Raw genomic sequence first — 24,003 nt, forward strand, 5'->3', positions numbered from 1 at the left:
ATATATGTTTTATTTTCTTTTTTAAAGATTTTATTCATTTTTTTTAATTTATTTGAGAGACAGAGAGGGCATGAGCAGTGGGGGAGAGGGAGAAGCAGGCTCCCTGAGTAGGCAGCCCGAGGTGGGGCTCGATCCCAGGACCCCAGGATCATGATCCAAGCCAAAGGCAGATGCTTACCGATTGAGCCACCCAGGCGCCCCAGAATATGTTTTAAATAATCAGTTACTTCTCATGGAATTCTGAAGCTACATAACATTTAAGTGAATTTTTATCTTCCCATTAGCTAGCATATATTTATTCATTCATTCCTTATTCAGCTTGATCTAAGTCACAGACGCTGTTGAGCATTTTTATGAGTCTTCTAGAACCACCAGGTCTGGACATGTTATTTAAATTCCTATGATGTTGTTCAGTCAGTAAACGAAAATATTTATGTTTGGGAATTTCCAGAATTACCAATCTTTGAGATTCTAATCTGTAGAGAGAACAACATAACTTATATTCCAAAAAGGGTGAAGAGGCAGCAAGACTGAGCTTAAACTGATAGTCTGAACGAGGAACAAGCATTAGCAAATTAATTAGGACCATGTTTTCACATCTGTCAACTAAAACACGTTTGTTTCAACTGAGGACTTCTTTCTATATTAGCCATTACCAACAGTGCAAGATTGACTCCTTGAACTTCACAAATACCAAAATCAATCAATCAACTCACTATGCCTAGCCCAAAGCCTATAAAGAAGAGTGCATGCTGAATTGGTTGAATCATCAATAAATACTAAGAACTTATGATTTTGCTAGATGTTACAAGTATACAAAAGAACACATGTTCCCTGGCCACAAATCTCTGGCAATCTAATGAGGCAGACTGCATATTCACATATGGAACATGAATGGGTAAGCATAAATACACTGCTACTGTAAAGCCTTAACGATCCAGAACCCTGTATAAGCTTAGTCTATTAGCCAACTTTTTAAAATTAATTTTAATTTAAAACAATGGGAACGGGCTAACTCTTCAAATATCAAAACCTAATTATTTTCACTTTTCTCTTTTGGCCATTTACTGTCTTCAAGTCTAAAATGGACACAAGTCTTTTAAAAATACTTCACAGACCCCATAATGCACAAGAGCTATTGTGATAATGCCTCAGATGTAGATACAGCAATGTGTGTGTGCCAGCCCTATCTGTCACTCCTCACCTCGTCTGACTCCAGCCCCCATATATGCTTGGACATGAAACACGGATGCTACTGAGAGAAAAGTGGCTCTTTTCTTTACACTCTGATACATATGCCAAGAGAAAAGTCCTATACCTGGCAGGCAGATGTTCTCAAACTTTAGTATGCCTGAGAATCGTCTGGGGTGAATATCTTAAATGCAGAAGTCTGGAGGTGAGGCCTAGTACCCTGCATTTTAAACAAGTCCACCAGTTGATTTTCATGCCTAGTCTTTTAAACTTGGAGAAACACTGCTCTAAAGTCAAGGTTGCTAACCCCTCACTCAAGACAGCTATGCAAGACTGTTTTCTCTCTCAACAATCTCAGCACTGGCTGCTCACCCCTTGTTTTCAGTCTGCCCTGTCCAAGGCCATTACCTTGCCCTCCCACACTCTAGATCCTTCCAGGTCTGGAAAAGTCTGAAAGCAAGGTATCCAGCTGCCTGACAGATAGGCACAGAGGCAGACCAATAGACATCTATGAAGTGGGAAATGGTGAAATCCCAGCAATTAGGAAACAAAGGTCATATACACTGTATAGACTATTCAACACCATGTACCTGTTAAAAAGCTTGTTTCAAGCCTTTTCCATGAGGAAGGGTAGGGAAGAGGACAGAGGTAGGCACCTATGGTCTGACTGCAGTTCTGCCACTAACTGGCTTTGTGACTTCCCATATTATCTTCTCTTATCTGTAAAATAGGGAAGATGCCCCTTTCTTTGCCTGACTCACAGCAATATTCTACAAACCAACTGAACTCGTGTTTGTGAAAGCCCACTGGAAAATACAAAACACAGTACAATGATGTGTGGTATTTCTATTAACGGAATAATTTATCATTTGTTTCAGCTTAATCAACACAGTAACCTAGACATTACTGAAAGATTCCTTGATGACTGAATGTCTTCTAGTATCTCAGGGTCTTTTTTTTACAAAAATAAATTCTCACTGACAAAAAGGTAGAGGAAAATGCAGACCCTTGGACATACCCTGGAGTTGATTTTTTGAATATATCCTTGAAATCGGCTTGTTTTAAAGACAACTGTCTCCGTCTCCTAAAAATGGAGTGCAAAAAAAAAAATCTGGTTAATTGTGGCTTTATTGTATTTAGTTCAAAAATTTTAAAGCATGCTCTGCAGATATTTTAGCTGTAAATTAATAAACCATGTTTCTAAATACTGAACAGTTTATACCACATAGGACAATTTTTAAACATGTAAATTGTTTAAAAAAAAAAAAAAAACAAGGTAACAAGAAAGCCATAAGATTCTATTTGTTTTTAGAAGCTCTCTTAATGTTTCAGAAAGTCTGGAATAAAGACTGACATGAAGTACAACATCTATTGGCAGCTGATCTGAAAGACTAAACTAGCCAAATTTGGACAGAAGGAAACACTTTTCCAGTAAATATATACACGGCCTTGGAATGCTTTGTCATTTTCTAGTTTTTGAAGACTAAAGTTCAATTCTTTGCTGATCGACTGTTTTACCATAAAAACCTAAAAGCAAATGACACACATTACAAGCTTTCAGGGAACAGATGGCTAATGTTCTTCTAGGTTCGTTTACTACCAATTTTCTGATTTTCGTACTGCTTGTAATTAATAAAAAACATACAAATAGACACACCGTCTCCTAGCCAGGAGATTCTGTTTTGGCGAAAGTTCTGCCATGTATCTCACCCCTTTGGGCTGATCTATAAGACAACAATGAACAAACAGACTTCTGATACTGCCTGGGGAAGGCAGCTTTCAAAATAGAGACTACTATGGGAGCACTGCAGTGATGCTGGCACCAGCCAACTTTGAGAAAATTAAAAGTAAGCTGCCAGGTGTTGGAGGAGCTCTAACCCCTAATTTAATGTGTTTGCATTTATGATATTCACGTTGCAATTAGCTTACAGAAAGTCACCATTACTAGGCATTACCCTGATCTAACATTTTCTTCAAAATAAGCAGCTTGGGCTCTTTTCTGGGTCATCCCCCAAGTGCTATTGTATTATTAAAGTCATAACTCAATCAAAGTCATAGTCTAATAGTATCTTTAGAAAGACCTCACCAGAGACCTTACCCATAACGTTATCCTCAGTCTAAGGACCTCTCATGCCAAAGTAGGTAGCAAATGTTTTATTTGGTTTTTGGAATGATGAATTTGAAACAGCATCTCTTTAATGACAACACTATGTCAAAGTCTACTTTTAAAATGCTATACACATAAAAATTATTATTTTTGTATCTTAAAAAGCTACAATGGATTGAATTAATATCTGCTAAGTCTTAGCATTAAGCCTCACCATGCAAATAACGATTATATTATTTTTTCCCTTAAAAATACAGGAAAGTATCTTTAAATACAGCTTATTTTATATTCCTATTAATATTATTCCTTTCCTTTGTGTATTTAAGAAGAATCTGGTGTGCCACCTTCTGGTAACTGAGTGAAATTATGTATCTCTACACAAGTCACTATGCTTTATTTTAACTTTTAAAATATATATATATTTCTTAACCTGTATTACATTTAAGCTATATATGGATATAGATAACCATTTATACCACACACTGAAATACAGCAGAATTTACTTAGTGACTTTTTTTTTAAAAAAATCAAGCTTTATACATGCTTCCTATGATTTTTGCATGGTTACCAATATGTCTCCTGAATTCTACAATACATATAAAATTGATTTTTGTACACCGCTTCACAGGCAGATATGAAAACAACAGGCCTGCTATTTTAATGAATAAGTAACAGCAGTAAATAAAGGAAAAGAAAGGTGTCTTACCAATAAGCCCATTTTTCTCTTAAGGTTTGAACTCTCATCATTTGTCATGTTCTTGTGGATCCCTCTCTCATCAAATTCTCTGGAGTTTTAAAGTTGAGAGCGGTGATGCACAGCTAGGCTCTGCTACATAGTAGCGCACCCCAGTGCATCTGCCTGGTATAACACTTCAGTTGTAGCTCCCAAAAGCAGAAACAGCCTTGATATATTCAAAAACCTATGCACTGAACACCTTCCCTTGGTAGGAAATTGTAGCCAGCGTGGCTGAACTATTTCTATTTCTTATCTTAAGTGCTGATCAGATACAGAGATCAGGAGCACATGAATCTTGAGCTTAGTTCCAGTTAATTGAACAGGAACAAAGTGTTCATCTTCAGAGCAGAGGTGGGATGAGACAAATACTAGCATCAGGAGATCTGACGTAGAAAAAAAACATGTTTACCTGAAAGTAACTTGATTTTTCCCTGTTATTTGTCATATTAACCTAAATCTTCATTATCTATAACTCTTATCTTCCTCGTGCCTCAAGTAGCCAGTCATTAAGTCCTATCCTTTATTCTTTATCAATTTTACTGTCTAATCCCTACTGTTTTTTTTTAACAAATGAGCTACTTCCAAAAATACATACAACTGGTCCCTCTGCACCTATGTTCAAGCTATCAATCACCTTGCTTCTAGATGAACTCTCTTAAAATACAACTATACATGATGTAAATTAAATGTTCAATAAATATTTCATTCAACAAATACTTGTTAAGAATTTGCTACATGTTTGGTAGGGACTCTGCCAGGGGATATGGATAGAAAAGTCAACAAGACACAATCCCTTGCTCTCAGGAAGCTCTGAGTTAAGTGAGGGAAGCAGACATGCACCCTGACAGCACAAAATACAGCATAGAAGCTTTCCTAGTATATGCCTAGGATTCTACAGAGGAATGATAAAAATCAGAAGAGCAATAAAAGTTAGGCTGCAACCGAGGCCCAAGAATGAGAGATTCCCCAGGCAGACCCAGAAGACAAAGTCTGTGCAGGCACACCGAGATTTAAAGGAGTACCACAGGTCAGAAGGATCAAGGAGGCCTTCAATATCACTGGAAGGAGCACAGGTACATAGTGTTGAGGGGAGTGGATTTTAAGGGATACAGAGATCACATGTGAGTTGAGAGGCTTGGCCTTTATCCTATGAGCTATGAGAAGCTATGTGCTCAATGAGTGGATCACTCGAGGAATTACTCAAGCAACAATGCCTAGCCCTAAGAACGCATTATAAGCTGGAGGACCTACTCTTGGAATTCATTGCCAAAGTATCCCCTACCACCCACTTCCCATCCCCTGAGCTTCTTTTGTTCATTGTCTCCCTTGGCTCCAGAGCCTTCTGACATGCAATCTCTTTCCCTCTCCACTTTCTGAACTCAACTCATCCTTCTAGATCCAGCTCCAATCCAATTCTTTTCTGTGATGTCTCCCATGGTAATCTGAGTCTCCAATTTTCAAATGTTCCTCCATTATATGGACCATGCATTCCTCCTACCAGTTTAGCACACACCATTCAAAATACCTGTTGCACTCTCTGCCTATAAAACCAAGCAAGATGGTGAGAAGATGACACGAAGGCAAGTCAGAGCCTGAGGGTAAGTGGCCAAAGGAGGCACCCCTCCCCAGACTTCACAGTACACACCAATCTCAGTACCTTCTTTTACTGCTCTCAGGCCTGAAAAGGAAAGGGTATGAACTGTGAAGTGAATTCCATCTGCACTGGGCAACGATTCTGCATTAACATGTCACAATGCTGCCTGTATACATCACAGCTCCTGTTGGAAAATTCCAGAGAATTGATGAGAAAGGGAAACCAACAGAAGAGCTGTGATCTTGGGGGGGGGGGGGGAGCTAAGGGAGGTTATGGGGGGGCATGCTTTATTTTTTATTACTCACAGTAAACCAAGAGAATTCACCTGAAGATCCATACAATAAACAGAAAGAATTCATGAAGACCACAGAAAGAGATGGGAGAGTAAGAGCAGGGCTTTAGATCCAGAAGGTTTAGCACCTCATGAGGTTTAAAGGAGAAAACTCCATGTGTAAGAAGGGGATATGTTTTAAAAAGGAGGGTAATAGTGTTAGCTGGGAGATTAATCTAGGACAAGAAGCTTTACCAGAGAAACAAGTCCTGGGGTGTAAATATTTAGTGTTCTCTCCCTGTGGAACCACACCCCATTATGCTCAGTGTCAAATACTCAGACAAGGTTTCGTTGATGTTGGCATTTAGCATTCAGCTTTGTCTCATCCTTTTTATGTATGCATAATCTCTTAGATTTATGCAATGATGCAAAAACCATGGTGCTTTCTTTTATGTAGACAATAAAAAATATTTTCATCTTATTCAACCATTTTATGTTAAAGTGGGTTAAGAGAATTCTGCCAATAATTTCAAAAAGCAGTTAATACTTGAATATTCTTTCAATGACTTAAAAATGTCCCAGATAAAAGCTGTCTACACCTTCTTTCTTGTTTATTGAGTGCAAAAACTGACCACTTTCCTTTCCATTAACTTATAAGGAAAAAATTCAAATACAGAAAAAAAAGGAGAATGCGATTTTGGATATGGGCCACACTTTTCTCAAGAATTCTTCAAAAAAGGGCAGTACTTAGTGGACATAAAAATGATTTAATCCACTAGGTCCTCAGAAGAATGTTTTGAAACTATGTATCAATGGTACCACAGACTTTAAAACAAAGAAAAAATAAACCAGACCATTTCCTCATTTGATTTTGTAGAAAACAGAACAATTACCAGAGTATTTCCCTCAAACCTGGCAGAAAAAAAGCAATAATCATTTTATATTATAGTTTGAACTAGAATAGGTATTTTATCCAAATTCACGTACACATTTCACATGCACTAGAGTTCATCTATAGGAGGAGGAAAGAGGGGCATTACTCCTGGTAGTACACAGTAAAGGCTCTTAGATTATTAGTGATTTTGATGACAGGGTCTATATTAATCTAGTATAATAATAAATAGGGATCCCTGGGTGGCGCAGCGGTTTGGCGCCTGCCTTTGGCCCAGGGCGCGATCTTGGAGACCCGGGATCGAATCCCACATCAGGCTCCCGGTGCATGGAGCCTGCTTCTCCCTCCGCCTGTGTCTCTGCCTCTCTCTCTCTCTCTCTGTGACTATCATAAATAAATAAAAATTAAAAAAAAAAACAAAAAAAAATAATAATTCACTTAAATTCCATTTAAAATAGCATCATTGTGTTTATCTCATCCATAGCTGTAGTAGACTCTCCTTTCTTCTGGTGTATATAAGATGGCTCAGAGCAGGACTTAAGTGGTTTAGAGAGTTTTCTGCCATGCAGAAATGTCCTTGGATGATAGATTTTGAAAACCATTGATCTAAAGAAGGGTTGGTCAGGGGTATTTATACTGGGAGCAATTGCTCATATTCCTACAGCCCGGAAGTTCATATTTCAGGTGAGTGACCAGATTCCAGGAGTATTACCACTCAATCTAATAGGAAAGGTGGGGTCAAAAGGGAAGAAAAGCCTTTTCCTGTTACTAATAACTCTACCTGTACTGTCACTGGATTAGGAAAAATTGCAAAAAATAAAAACACAGCTAGTTTCATATCTTCCCATTCCTAACTGAATGAATCATAACCTTTTTATATATCCCTAAAATGTAACAAAGTGCAGGTCACTCCACTATATGGTAACACAAATGATTGAGGGTAATTCGTGAGTAATTCAAACTACCTGGTAGATATAAATTATTCAAGATTGACTATGAAATATACCAACTCATATTTTACTATCCTAGATCTTCTTTTAAAAGACAATTTATTATTTGAGGGAGAGGGGAGGAGGAGCAGATGGAGAAGGATAAGCAGACTCTGCACTGAGCATAGAGCCTGATGCAGGGCTCGATCTCATGACTGAGATCACGACCGGAGCCAAAATCAAGAGTCAGACACTTAACTGAATGAGCCACCCAGGCAGCCCAGTAGCCTAAGTCTTAAATCTATTACTATTTAATAGCTACCATGAAGACTAAAATGGGTGAAGATATACATGACAGACCAATGGGAAGAAGGAAATTTCATCATGTTAGTGAAGAAACACAGAAATAAACTAAATGACTTTCCACAGACAGAAGGGCTGACATATGGAGTTAATGAGGAAATAAGAATATTCCTATTTGTCAACTTCCTTTCAGCTTAATTTTCTTATCCAGATACTCCATGAAGTGGTTTTGTCTTGAGTGTCAGATGATAGATAGCCCTAGCTAGCAGAATTCCAAAGAAAAATGTCTACCGTACCATTTCATTTTTAAGAGTCTCATTTGCCTTTTCAAATGGACTCTGAGGTAGGCAATGCAGGTGTTAATATTCCCATTTTAAAATTCCCATTTAAGTGAAGAAACAGAGCTATTAAATTGGCTTGGCTCAAGTGACCTAGCTGCTGAGAGAACTGGAAAACAAGAATCCACATCCCCTGACACCTAATTTGGTGTCCATTAGTCACCTCTGTATTAATATTTATTTTAGGGGGAAAAAAACCCCTGCAAACATGAATCCTAAATGCCACCATGGAGTTACTTGAAGAGGAAGTAAGTAAAAAGTGGGAGGAAAAGAGGAATACATCATGGAAGGCATAGGATGGTATCTGATTCAAGTTGCAGAATCATCAACCTCTACCATTGCCAGAAATACCTTCCCAATGGCACTTCTCAGAGCTCTCTTTTATTGCTCAATTAGCATTTCTTGGCACAGACCTCTAACGTGCCATACTCTCTCATGCCTCAGTAGTTTCTCCTATGACACTCTCTCCACGTGGAATTCCCTGTTCTCCTTGTCTATCAAGGAGATCCCTTAGCCAACTCCGTTGCCAGATTTTCTAAACCCCCATGACACTCTGAACATTAGAGGTCCTGTCACTGTGGATTGTAACTGTTTTTATAAACTCGACTATAAACTCCTGAGAGCTGCCTCTGGGTCCTCCTTATGTTTTTATTCTACCCATCTCAGTGCCTGTCACACAGTAGCCCAATTGTAGGAGGAAACTTTGGTGAAATTAAGTTTGGCAGGGGGAGGTTTTCTTTCCTCCAAGACTAAACTGTTTTCGGGTGATAATGGAACGAGAGATCATTAAAGGGCATTCTCTTCCCTGAACTAAGATAAGAATGGAAAGAAATAAATGGAAGACCACAATTTCAAACAGTATACCTAAATACGTAAGAGGCTCCTTTGGATGTCTGTGTGATGGCCCCCTGTGTGTGCCTAGCAGAGTGCCCAGAACAGCAGGTGTACAACAACTTTAGGATGGACGGATGGAGGGGGTGAATGGCTCAGTGAGTGACTGCTGAACCAAAATGAGTGGAGCAGACACTTTGCTACAATCAGGAAGGGAAATGCCAATCATCATTTGTCTAAGCAAGAGAGTGCTGGTAAAACTACAAACTGAAGAAACACATTTCACTGGTTTGACACCCAGACCAGAACACTGAAATGTGAAGCAGCATTGCCTAAAACCAATAATTTCTACAGACTGCTAATTGAAAAGGACAAAAAACATATTCTTTGGACTACTAGAGCCTCTTAAATTATTGTAACCAGTGATGATAAAAAAGTAAGCCACAAAATCCAATTTTGACAATAACTGCTCTGCTAGATTGAACAAAAAAATAAAATAGTGAATTCAACCAAGCAAGCCACTGCACATCACCAATACCTAGTAACTCAAATGGCACAGTGAGCAGTCAAGAGGAGAATACACAAACGAAGCACAGGAGGGCCCATTGCTAACAAGCCCCTGTAACTTTCAAAATAGAGAAAAATATATATATTTGATTAAAGACCTATGAATCTTCTGTTCCAATATGAGAATTAAAATTGAGACAGAAGGAAATGTCTCAGATCCTTTTCTCATGCCATTTCCTGGCTTTCCCATTTATGCAAACCAGCAGGGTAGAAATACTGAGGATCTCAACACCATGAGTAATAATAAAAAAAAGAGACAATGGAGTTCCCCATGGGGAAAAGCATATTCACAACAAACTTTAGCATCTGCTTAGGGTTGGGTAGAGGGTGTGGAAGCTCTTGCAGGTGTGACAGGCTAACTGATACATATCATTAACCACTATCTTGGGGAGTATTCTGGGGTACAAAGGCTGCAGGTTTTTATTTAAATAAAAGTAAATGTGGTCTTACAAAAGGGAGCCATGTTTTGCTAATATTGGACTTGAAGTGCTGCTGGGACACAGAAACACAGTGTATAGGTCCCTATGGGCTACCCTGAAACACAAGGGTCATAAAAATCTCTAGGATCCTGAATCTGAAAGGAAAGATCGGCTCAGAACCCACACAGAACAGTCAGATTCAGGTATTCAGACACTAACAGTTGAAGGAAGAAGTCCAAGAATACTGAAAAAATGATAGTAAAAAGTAGGATTCTGTATTGATCATTCACACAAGAGCCACGAGTGAACGTGATGCCCTATCATTACTAATCCAAAACTAAGAATTAATTATACCCTCCATATTGCTTGGATCATCTCAATCCTCTATTCAAAAACCTTCCATGACTCCTTATTTGTTTGGATGTATTTGTAAACTCCCATTTTCAAGGTCTCCTCCACCCCAGCTCTTCCTTACTTACTTAACCTTATTTCTCATTATGGGTTGTCTCAGATTTGCACACAACTGGGAAACACAAAATCCCTTTAGCCAAGAACTGCCATGGGGGATATATTTATATGTATATTTATATGTATATTTATATTATATTATTATTTTTTTAATGCAGCTTAGGCTGCTGTGGATTCAAGAGAAGAATATACCAAAAATGTATAGAGGAGGGATTAGAGCAGAAAGGAAAATCAGCAAAGGCTTTTCCTGTCTCAAAATATCTTCTCCTTAGTGCCAACTCTCTCTCCAACAAAATTTCTCTCCCTCCAACATTCGCACCTTCACTTCTTCTCTTTCTCTCTCATTGTTTGTTGTGTACTACTGCCAGAAATTCCATCAAGTACATGTTCATTTGAGCTAAAAAGAATCCTGTTAAAATTATAATAAGTAGAGCTGTCAGGGTAAGGTGGCTGTCAGTTATTCTCACATTGGTGTGAATGAGTACAGTCAAGTTTCTTCAAATAGCAAAGAGGTGTTGCCCTCTGGGAATGGGGAAGGCTGGTGTCAAGAGCTTTCTGGAGTCCTTGTGAACTTGGGTGGGGTGCTATATGAAGGAAGCTGAGTGGGGGGAGCTGGGGAGTTAGGGCAACTATGTTTAGAGATAGAGAAAGAGAAACCAAGATAGAGATAAGAATGCAGAGAGGGGCTGTAAAAGAATAACAGAGCTCCACTTCCTCTACCACTTAGTGTCTTCTAGCTCAGAACCTGTCCGCCTTTCCAGACCCCCTGCTCCCAGGCCCTGGATCTCAGGCTAGTACAGTCCATGGGATGGATCAGCTACTTACGTAGGTTAAATATCATATTTGGGGCATGGCCATAAACCTCACCATCGTGCAAACAATCTGTAAAAGCCTTCAGAACGCACCCCATTGTTAGCCTGTGAACTACTTGTACCATCCCTCGCCTCGCCCCTGTGCACATACCCTAATCAGGCTGGTCTCTTCTCTCTTTTGGAAATGCTACATATTCTCAGTTTTTTTTATTCTGTTATCATCTATTCAACTCATAAAACACTCCCCCTGAATATAAAGGAAGGGAAAAGAAATGTTGGGAAATATCAGGAAGGGAGACAGAACATAAAGACTCCTAACTCGGGGAAACGAACTAGGGGTGGTGGAAGGGGAGGAGGGCGGGTGTTGGAGGGGAATGGGTGACGGGCACTGAGGTGGACACTTGACGGGATGAGCACTGGGTGTTTTTCTGTATGTTGGTAAATTAAACACCAATAAAAGTTAATTAAAAAAAAAATAAAAGAAAAAAAAATAAAAAAAAAATAAAAGAAATAGAAATTAAAAAAAAAAAAAAAAACACTCCCCCTGCCTAAGTTATGGCCACTCCCCTGTTCACACAAGTTCTGCCTGTTTCTTTTTCTTTCTTTTTAAGGTTTGACCATTAAGGAATCTCTACACCCAACATGGAGTTTGAACCTACAACCCCAAGATCAAGAGGCACATGCTCTACCCACTGAACCAGCTGGTGCCCCAAGTTCTGCCTGTTCTTCAGTTCCAAATCAAGATCTACCTTAAAAAAAGTTTTATTTATGTATTTGAGAGAGAGGGCACAGGAGAGCAAGAGCCGGGTGTCCAGGGATGACCTGAGCTGAAGGCAGATGCTTAACCAACTGAGCCACCCAGGTGCTCCTACCTCAAGCTCTCTACCTTTTCTTTTTTTTTTAAGATTTTTAATTTATTTACTCATGAGAGACACACAGAGGGGGGCGGGAGCAGAGACACAGGCAGAAGGAGAAGCAGGCTCCCTGCAGGGAGCCCGACGTGGGACTCGATCCCGGGTCTCCAGGATCACACCCTGGGCTGAAGGTGGCGCTAAACCACTGAGCCACCCAGGCTGCTTGCTCTCTACCTTTTGAAGCCTCATTTGATTTGTCTAACAGGCACCAAATGTCCTTCTCTGAACTCTTGCAGCCCATAAGACACATTGTTTTTATTTAGCCCTATGTGTGCTCAACTCAGCTTGCAAAATGAACACTGTAAGCTAACTTTCTATAGGCAGAGGCCATTCATTTATCCACCCACACAATTAATAATCATCTACTTTGTAACAAGTGTTGTGCTTTGGCTGGAAGTTCAAACCTGAGTATCAGCCTAGTTCCCCAGCCCACAAGGGCTCACAGACCAGGGAATATCAAGTATAGTCACAGCACTGCGTGAGATGCACTGTAGTGGAGGCATGCTCGAGGTCACACGAATGCACATGGAGAGCCTTAACCGGACTCGGGCAGGGAATCAGGCAAAGTTTCACAGAAGGGACACCTGAGCTGAGTGCTAAGCCTGAGCAAAAAGGTGTCAGGCTGACAAGTGGGACACAGGGGCAGGGAGGCCAAACTGATTAAGACACAACTACGGTCAATCATAACAACATAAAGTCTTAAACTGAAGCAATAGTGGTGGGGGCCGAGGGGGGGATTCAAAAAGATTTTCAGCAGATGGAATGCATAGGAGATGATGACAGTGGCTAATGTTTGTGGGCCATGTAACCTGGGACAAGTGGTGTTCTAAATGGTCTAACTATTGATTCACTTGGCTTACTCTTCACTGTAACCATATACTGTGGGTGCTATTAATATCTCTATTTTACAGAACAGGAAACTAAGGCACAGAAAAGTCCATGACACAACTAAAGTTATACAGTCAGTAAATGTTGGACTGGAATTTGTCCACAGGCAGTCTAGCTCCAAAGTCCACTAAGTAAGCCCTCTGCTCTGCTCTCTACAAATGTGAGACTGTTGGGGAGATGGGAGCCCAGATGACTGCAAAGTTAATGAGAGAGAAACACAGAGGTGTTGAGGGCCACAACAGATGAAACTCGAATATGGAATACACTGTCAGGTGCACTACAAATTGCTTCTGTTCCTCGTTTCTAATGGCAAAAGCAAATTTCTCATTTCATGTTCTCCAGATCTATTCTAGCATTTTCCTCAACGGGACTGGTAATCCAAAAAGTACCTGGTCTTGATCTCAGTCTGTTTGTGCTCAGTTTTAGTACTTGGCACATTCAGCCTCTTCCTAGATTATTTATCCATGTGGTTTACCTCCTTTATTAGGTTGAACGTATCCAAGGCAAAAACCATGTCTTATTCACCTTCGATGAACAGCAGCTAGGACCCAGTATACACTCAATAAAAATTAACCAGCTTGAACACAGAATATAAGATTTTTTAAAGATTTTATGTATCTATTCACAAGAGACACAGAGAGAGGCAGAGACATAGGCAGAGGAAGAAGCAGGCTCCTTGTGGAGAGCCTGATGTGGGACTCGATCCCAGGACCTGGGACCATCACCCAAGCCAAAGGCAGATGCTCAACCACTGAGACACCCAGGTACCCCAGAATATAACATTTCTTAAAGTTTCCACTATTCAGACAGCTGTGAATTACCTTCCATTTGTCTGTCACTTCCAGGGGTATCTCAGTAACACCTTTAGTGTTTATTTTTTCTTTATATCGGCCCTTTTAGATTTACATTTGTCTTTAAAGAAAAACTTTCAGCTTATGACTACAAATGGCAGACTGCTATAATTTACAATAATGAGAAGGCAGCTATAAAAATAGATGCATAACTCCTAAAATGAGAAATGCTTGCACACAACCTAACACATCATCCTATTCCCCACACAGTGCCACACTTACCACACTATGGGACAGGTTTTTGTTTTTGTTTTTGTTTTTTTTTTTTTTTTGTTTTTGTTTTTGTTTTTAATTGAAGTGAAAGTCACATCACATAAAACTAACAATTTTTTTTTTAAAGTAAGCCCTGCACCCAACATGGGGCTTGAACTTGCAATCTTGAGATTCAAGAGCCACATGCTCTACTCACTGAGCAGGCCAGGTGGCCCTCACATTAACAATTTTAAACTAAAGAATTCAGTGACATCTGGTGCATTCCTAATATTGGACAATGGCTACTTCTAGCTTGTCCCCAAGTATTTTCAGTACTCCCAAACCCATACCCATTAAGCAGTTGCTCCTGGTTCTCCTCTCCCCAAAGCCACTGGCAACCACCAATAGGCATTCTGTCTCTATGGATTTCTCTATTTTGATATTTCACACAAATGGAATCATACACTATGAGATCCCTTGTGCCAAGCTCCTTTCACTGAGTGTAACGTCTTAGAAGTTTATCTACTATGTATAATGCACCAGTACTTCTTTTCTGTTTGTGGCTAAATATACCACTGTAGGTATACATACCACACTTTATTTATTCATCCATTAATGGACATTTGACCTGTTTCTACCTTTTGGCTCTTGTGCTGCTGTGAACAGGCACATACATGTATTTCTTTGACCGTCTGTTTTCAATTCTTTGGGGTATATATGTAGAAGCAGAATTTCTGGAATATATAATAACTATGTTTAACCTTATGAGGAACCTCTGGGGTAGGTTGTGTACAGCACTTTGTGGGTTTCAAAACAACACATGAGGGACGCCTGGGTGGCTCAGCGGTAGAGTGTCTGCCTTCAGATCAGGGTGTGATCCCGGGGCCCTGGGATAGTTCCACATCAGGCTCCTTGCAGGGAGCCTGCGTCTCCCTCTGCTATGTCTCTACCTTTCTCTCTGTCTCTCATGAATAAATAAATAAAATCTTCTTAAAAAAACATGTGAGATTGGAAGGTTTCGTGTCAGACTGTGTGTCTCCAAACCCATGATGTGTAAGGAAAAATGCCCATTCTCATCGTGCTTACTAAACTACAAATTCCAAATTTCATCACATTTGTGCGATAGTTGTTTTCTTAGCAGTCAGTCCTTTCACATCGGTAGCAGATGGTTCAGGCAATTATTAAATTAGATCATCATATCTGATGATATACGACCAATTTCATCAAAATCATGCCTGAGTATTAGCATTTCCATTACAGTCTGGCACCTTTACATTTTTAAAATCCCATTTTATCCACTGATCCATGTTCAGCAACAAAATAGGAAAAAAAAAAAAAAAACAAACCCACCACCACAACAGAAAAAGAGCACAGGCCTGATTCCAATTCACAATTACATATACTATAAATACTTGGAATTTAAAAATTAGCATTTTCTGGATGTCAGGTTTTGCTCTATCCCAAAAGAGACTGTAGCCATGCATTCTCGGGCATGCCTGAGCACTGGATAAGGTGTTGCAACCTGCTTGAGTCTTGACTTCAGGTGCCCAGCATAATATTCAGGAATACTCAGGAATATTCAGCAATAGTATTCAGGAAATCATGGGTTTGATACACCAAGCTGTTTTTCTCTAATAGCATTTCAAAAAATAACAAAGCTCTTGAAATTGAAAATATAAGTCTGCGTACTGCCAGTAATCTGCATACCCACAGTAGCACACACACAATACTTTGGTGGTCATCTCGCAGAAGCTGAACAGTGAAGACCAGTGGTTCTGGAAGGACTCATAGTCACTTGCACTTTGCTACATCTTCCACTGGGAGATGCACTCATCCTGTGATTTGACAGAACACTTGGTACTCAGAGAGCACCCATCTCTGATTTACATAGTATGCTACATTTCTCCCCATAGTCAACCATGGCATCCCCTAGAATGTATTATGCCCACTGACACACTAACTACTGACAAACAAGAGAGAATGATTTTTAGACAAATCACTTCCCTTTTTCAATATAGAGATTATAGAGAATCTATCTATTCTTGTTCTAAGGTGAAAGATTTGACCAATTTTTCAAACGCAGGTATTCAAGGATATATATAAAAATAGAATATACCTGAAATGCTGCATAGAAAGTAAAATTTTCTCTGTTGTTAAGACTTGCACTGCCACTGACTGACTACTCACACGTAACTGGAAGGGGTTTTCAATTAAAAAAACAAAACAAATGATCAAAAATCTGTCCTCAAGCCAAATATTTAAAAAATGAGCCCAGAACATAATAATATAAGATTGTAAGAATAACTTTAAAGGCTAAATATAATAATATATGTAAAGTGCCAAGCACAAGGCCCATTGGTGTCACAAAAATTCATCAAATGGCAGCTTTAAGTCCTTCAATATTAGGTGGCTCTCTTTGGAACTAAAACACCAGTCCTCAGGCCAAAATTAAATCATAATTGTCAGAGCTCCCATAATCCTATTTGTTCCCCAATTTTAGCACCCAACACATTCTGCTGTATCTAATAATTATATGTATTTATATATCTGTTTTATTAGGTTGTAAGTACTCTTGAAGGCTCCTTACAGCTTGTAAAATAAGATATAACCTAAAAATTCAACACTTGGAAGAGAAAACTATTTAATAAATGCAAGTAATCACACCTTACTTTTGTATGGTGTCCTACAACTTACAAAGCACTTTCATGTCCTAATTTCATTAATTTATGATCTTTTATTATCTCTGCCTCACATGACAGCTTGTTAAAGGCAAAGCTGAGGGGTGCCTGGGTGGCTCAGGTCAGTTAAGTGTCTGCCTTTGGGTCAGGTCATGATCCCAGGGTCCTGGGATGGAGCCCCACATCAGAATCCCTACTCTGTGGAGAGCCTGCTTCTCCTTCTCCCTCTGCTACTCCCCCTGCTTGTGCTCTGTCAAATGAATAAAAATCTTTTTAAAAAGGCAAAGCTGAGATTAGAGACTGTTTAATCAGGCAAATAGAGAGAGAAGGAGAGGAGAAGAGTAACAAATGAGAGTGAAGTCAGGGACATGAAGAGAGAGAAGGGAGAGACAAATGCACAGGTACACAAAGACTCCACGGGAAGAACATTTCAACTTTATGGTATTTTAAGATATTTCCCTGAAGACTGAAATGAGTGGTCTTAATTTTCTCAACTGCAGGGACAATGGCATCGTCTCTTAAGAATCACCTTGCAAGTGATGCATGGTGGCTCACGGGGACCTTTAACTGGTTGTATCTGCCTAGGCATAACCAGGAGAGAGAGACCAACAGTAATTTGAACTGGGAGAGTTTCACATAAGGAATAATTAACTATGATAGGATTAAAATAACAGAAAATTGGAGCCATGAGCAATTGCCTAGTGATAAATAAAGAAAATTCAAAAAAATACAGGAATCATTGATATCAGGAACAACTACTATCCCTAAAGCTGAGATAGAGTACCCAAGGAAGAGATCCTTCTCTTGGGGCTAAAATATAATCTAAGTGTCCAGAGGAGTGCCCCGTACCCAGGCCGAAATCCAGACCTTATTTGGAGAAGGCAGAGCTGTGGCTCATGGTAAAGTGAGAAGATGCTGCGGTGACCATCTTCTGGAATTGGCTGGAAACCCATCCTGTAGAACTTTCTGAAACTCATCCTTTGGAACATGCGCAAAATGCACCCTCTGTAGACTGTCTTACCAGAAATGCTCTGCTACAAAACTATCTAAGGGGGCATTGGTAAAAGCTCCTGACCATTGGATGAAGAGGTTGAATACTAAAGAAGACACCAGAGTTGTAGGACATCTGCTGAGCAAGCACACAGGAACCAGAAAGCAAAACCCTCTCCTCCTGATATGCCTCCCCAGAACCCTCTACTAACAAAACTTCAATGCCAGATGTAAAGAAAACAAATACTTAAAGGGCTCAGGTCTATGTTCCCAGAGCAGGCAAAAAGGATGAATTTGAAGATGAAGGGTAATAAATCAATAACTAGCACCTTGGTTAACTGAGAAATACAGTTTTTAAGCATGTAAGAGCCAAATTATAGCACAGCTAGGTACAATACTTGTTTTACCAAGTCCACACAATGGAAAAATTTGCTAGGATAAGAATTACAGAGCTGTGTTGCTTTGATTCTGTTATTATTAGACTTCTTACCTAGATAATATATCCTACTGGAATGCTAGAAAAGAGAACCTTTAAAGATTATTCAGAATAAAGAGGTCAAATCGCCTCTCCATTCAGAAGCCAGGTTGGACAAGACTATACAATGAATGTGTGGTATAAAGGGTTATATATCGTAGTTGCCAATTTACTCCTCAAAATACCAGTTATACATGTTAAAGTAGTCTTTACTGTCAAAGTGCTTTTGAGGCTGCTAACTCATTTTAAACTTGCAAGATGGAAATTGTCAGTCCCATCTGATGGACAGGAACATAAACCACAAATGCCCAAAATTCATCAGTTAACATAAGTTCACATAGCTATTTGCTGTTGTCCTTCCTCAACACAGACCTATCTCCAGGGTCTAAAGTTCATTTATCTATTTGGCCAAGCAGATAATATTCAATAGGATCTTTCAGGCTATAAACAATTCTTATCAATGGGAATCATGGGTGGCTTTCTGCTACAAACTTCTCTCCTGTTCCAGTCTCCTAAAATTGCTACAAGATAATCTTAATATCAATTTACTTTGATTAGAAATATATTTGAGAAAATCTTCCAGCATTCAAAGACGACATTATCACTGGATAGGGATGAGTATGAAAGTACAGCTATCCTCACTTCAACAGCTTTCAAAGGAGTGACTTTCTATGCTTTTGGGTTTTGTGGACTAGTGAAATCTCAAGAACATCTTGGGTTCCTACAGAGGGTAGCCAAATTTATTTTGCAAAGAAAAATTTAAAAAGCAACTGTAAATCCATGAACCTTTACCCACAACTTCAAAACCCAAACAACTTAAAATCAGATGGCCTTTTTTTTTTCTTGCCTGTAATTCGTTTGGCAGCAAAACGTGAACTGACCTCAACTCATCTGGCAGTAAAGCCTGACCTGAACAAATCTGAGGCTATTCACAGCCTTTTTCTGTCTAACTTAGTATAAATATTCTTACATTTCACTGGAGAAATATTACTGAAACTGCTGATGGGGTGTCAATTCAGTCCCGGCTGGGGCTGTTATATAATACACGATACATGCATTTTATTACCTGAATAATATCCAAAAAGAACCTAAATTCTGAAACATATCTTGCCTTAAGGTTTTCAGATAGCAAGGGTACACAATCTTTTATTACCATCATTTCATTAAAGAAAGGGCAAGAGGACTTTCTAACAATCAAAAAGAGAAGGACAGTCTCAGAATTATACTCAATAGATTTAGCTTTCTAGAAGGAAAAAAATCAAACATGTAACAATAACCATAACAAGCCAGCTTCCATGTACTAAATTATATCTGTGAACTACTGCTATTGGAAGACATTCCACTTGGATGGCTCCAAGCTCAAGAGAGGATCTTTGGACTGTTTCTGTAGTGTGGGACAGAACTGTAATTCTAGGACAGCAACAAGGAAAGCCATGTGATGACTGCTGTAGCCCATAGAGAAATTATATATATGCAGCATGAAAGCTAGTGGTTATATGGAATCCATCCAACAAAAGAAGTTTTAAAACTTTCCCACCTTAAACTACCTCTAGTGAACAGATCAGAAGATGCTTGCACCTCTGGTCCAGATCTAACTGAAAAGTTTCTTTGATTTTTAAAGAACCAATGCAATTGGATGAACATGTATATACAAGAATAAATCTAGAAAATCTAAAGATGTATCCTGATTGTGAGAACATTGGGCAAGTTAGAGGGAAAAATCACTGGTACACCAGCTTATAGCATAAATATCTTCTGGCTTTCTCAGACTGCTTATTTCTCAGCACTGCCTATTCCCTGAACAGTTTGACAAACTAACAAAACTGAATCTCTTGGACATGTCAAATTCTATCCTAATAGATGTTACTGAATCAGGTGTCCTGTAGTTTAAGAGAGAACATTTAATCTCTCCTACAAGGGCCACCATCTGCATCCATAGACAGGACAATAAATTATTCATTTCAACAATATTTAATGAATCTCCACTTTGAATTAGTCTCTGGGTTAGATGCAGGAAAGGGATGGCATGATAGGAACACATGCCATTTTCCTCATGGACATCATAGTCCAGTTAGGAGAGACTATTAAAGTAATTATTATACATGTGCTAAGTAACATAGATGTTCAACCAAATGCTGTGGGACAGCATATCAGGTAATTCTGTTGGGAGCAGGGAGTAGAGTTCACAGATCCAGCAAAGAAAGACCACAGGCACATAAGAAGTTCTGAATAAACCTGGAGACGGTTTAATCGCAGAAAAGGCCATTGTAACTTTCTCATATATAATTCAAAATATAAATCCAACAAGATCTAATTTCTTTGATGACATAAAATCTGATGCTCAATACTCTTTTCTCCCCTCATTGTTTGGTACCTATGCCTGGTTGGTGCTCTAAGCATGTGCTTAACCTACCTGTTGGATAATGCAACAATTATCACAGAAATATGAAAGAATGTGGTATATTTGGGGAAGGACAAAAAGACATGGTGCAGCAACAGCACAGGGTGCCAAATTGAGAAGTGGCAGGAAGTAGGGCTAGAAAGGTGGTTTGGAGCCCAGTATGAAGGGCTCTCTATGCCATGCTAAGGAAATCAGACTTCTTGAACTCAGGACCACAACCTTAAATGCCCAGGGAAAGGTTACTACGCAACAGGTTTTTAAACAATCTCCACCTTAAAATGATTATTACAAGAAAGTACTAGTGATTCTACCAATTATACCATAATTACCTGAAAATTCATCCTACTCCCAACTGCATCTTTTTGACAGCTTATTCTATAATTAAGTAAAAGTCAAATCAGCAATAATAAACCAGTAAGCTAATTAATATTCATCTAAAGAAAAGTACTCAAGTTGAGAAGCAAAACTACTATCAAATATAATGAAGAAAAGATGGATGTTGATGGCAGGAAAGTGTTATTTAGAAGAATAAGAAGTGTGTGAGGTAACTAACCATCCAATAGAAGGGTAGTAATCATTAAAATTTATGTTTGTAAGGAAAAACATGACAATAACGTAAAACTCAAAATATAGAGAATGTTCATTCCCTTCCCCTTCCAGAAGAGGTTAATCCAAAAGCCATTAGTTAGGATAAAGAAGGCATCTAGGCCTGGGTGAGGGGATAGGGGGCAGAAGAGGCCCCTTATGGGGCTTTAAGGGCTTCCCTCCTGCAATATTACTGGAGGCCTGACATGGTGAGTTGAATTCAAAACCAAATGAGGTTTTATCCATGCAGGGGGACAGCAGCCACAGCCAGGCAATGACTGTCGCAGGCCAACATTTGAGGAGGGAAAGGGCAAGGATGCATTGGTAGGCTATTGACTACATACAAGGGTACTGGTCAAACACAGGTTAGGTTCTCAACGTTAGAGATGAAGGGGTAAAAACATGGAAAGGGAGAAATTCGGAATGAATTCCATGGTGTTGGACCAACTCATGGTTTTCAATATATAAAGATACTGAAATATAGATGTATATGTATATATGTGTGTGTATAAGTATACATACATACATTTCATAGTTCTGTCCACTGAAAGGGTCTGAGGAAAGCAATACCCCAATAGCAATGAACACACATAGCACATATATTTTGGCCCCAGATACCATTGTCCATGAAAAGGAACCAGGATGGCCAATTCCAGGGTTAAGGCAGAGAAGGTCCATGATGAACCATAACATAAAGAAGTACTCAGAAGGTAAAAGATAACTCAAAATGCAAGGAAGAATGATGGAAACATGTCAAAAGGATGCAGACATCAACTTGAATGGACTCTTACTGGTCAAATCTGGGGTCATTTGGCATCGAAATAAATAACAGATTATAATTCTGATTAAATTTGTAACCTAGGACTACACACTGATAAAAATAAATGAAATACTAGAAGTTTCCTGAGGAACAAGATATTTACAGAGCCTCAACATACTCCCAATATCCCACCCAAAAATATCACTGATTAGAACAAGCATTCTAAAAACACAGTTTTACAGAGGAGAAGCTAACAGATACCACCTTAATCAACATCATCAACATGGGACAAATCAAAACCATGTGTCACCTGATAGGATGCAATGCGAATACAGCATCATTACCATGCAATTCTTGCCAAAGAATCAAAATCTGAGTATAATCATGAAGAACCATTGAAACCAACCCAAACTGGAAAACATTCTACAAAATAATTGGCCTACATAGTCTTCAAAAGTGTTAAGGTCATAAAAATCGAGGAAAGACTGAGGAAGTGTTCCAGATGGAAGAAAATCGAAGAGACATTACAATTAAATGCAATGCGTGACTCTGAACTGGAACTTTTTGCTATCAAGAACACTTTGTGGATAATTGGAAAAATTTGAATAGACTTGATTAGAATGTAGTAATGTATTAATGTTAATTTCCTGATTTTGATGGTTGAATTGAGGTTATATGGGAGAATGTTCTCATTTATAGGAATTATACTCTAGAGAATTTGGGACTGATGGGCACTGTGTCAGCGAGTTACTCTAAAATGATTCAAGGGAAAAAAAGTTCTGTGTCCTGAGCTTGCAGTTTTTCTGTTAATTTGAGATTGTTTCAAAATAAAAAGATTCACAAAGAGAAAAACGCTAATATAAATTTTGGCATATACATACAATAAAATAATTCTTATGAGGCTTACAATGACTACAAGAAATGACATTTGAGTGCTTATTATGTTCAGAAAGTGTTTAAAGCACTTTATAAGCATATCTCATGTGATGCTACATAGAATGATGGTGAAAAGCAATGAGGGCACAAAATAGACCCTTGTCATATTAAGCGAAGAATGCAAATACAAAACACTATGGATAATAATGAGTTCATTTTTGTAAATCAACTACACACACATTTTATATGTATACAGACCATTTATATGTATACAAATATTGACTGAATTATAAATGATATAAATTTTCTTATTTCTTATATGTGTACTTTCTAAGTTTTAAAAATAATTTAAAAAGTTAAAAAATAATAATAAAAATAATGACCAGGGGTGCCTGGCTGGCTCAGCCAGAGGAGCAAGTGACTTTTGATCTCGGGGTTGTGAGTTTGAGCCCCATGTTGGGAGTACAGATTGCTTAAAAACAGAATCTTTAGAAAATAAAAAATAAAGAAAAAAAATAATGACCATATTAATTTTGCAATACAATGTATTTTAAAATTTACCACTGTAAACAATACAAAATAAAAACATGGGGGAGGAGGAGGGGCAAGACGGCGGAAGAGTAGGATCCCCCAAATCACCTGTCCCCAACAAATTACCTAGATAACCTTCAAATCCTCCTGAAAATCTACGAATTTGGCCTGAGATCTAAAGAGATACCAGCTGGAATGCTACAGAGAGAAGAGTTCGCGCTTCTATCAAGGTAAGAAGACGGGGGAAAAGAAATAAAGAAACAAAAGTCCTCCAAGGGGGAGGGGCCCCGCGAGGAGCCGGGCTGAGGCCAGGGCAAGTGTCCCCAGGAAAGGAAAGCTCCGTCCTGGAGAAGCAGTAGCTGCACCAATCTTCCGGGGCGGAAAGGTGCCTGCAGGGAGTCAGA

The 24,003-nt window shown here is 39.0% G+C and overlaps 1 protein-coding gene across 17 annotated transcripts in view; it reads right to left on the minus strand.

The window, feature by feature from the left end:
* KLHL13 (kelch like family member 13) overlaps window positions 1-24,003 on the minus strand; it is a 221,912-nt gene that overhangs the window by 76,724 nt on the left and 121,185 nt on the right. For 7 of the 17 annotated variants that reach the window (XM_041742182.1, XM_041742166.1, XM_041742170.1 and 4 more), the window contains one exon: window positions 2,210-2,275. The exons of 9 other annotated variants lie outside the window; for them this stretch is intronic. Coding sequence is in view for 7 of the 8 variants with exons in the window: in XM_041742166.1 (XP_041598100.1) it covers window positions 2,210-2,275 (66 nt within the window). In the remaining variant the exon portion in view is untranslated. Of the gene's footprint in view, window positions 1-2,209; window positions 2,276-4,004; window positions 4,123-24,003 lie in introns of those variants that run through there. One more of the 17 variants, XM_041742172.1, reaches the window with a different exon arrangement.

This window comes from Vulpes lagopus, chromosome X (assembly GCF_018345385.1).
Source record: "Vulpes lagopus strain Blue_001 chromosome X, ASM1834538v1, whole genome shotgun sequence".
NCBI lineage: Eukaryota > Metazoa > Chordata > Mammalia > Carnivora > Canidae > Vulpes > Vulpes lagopus.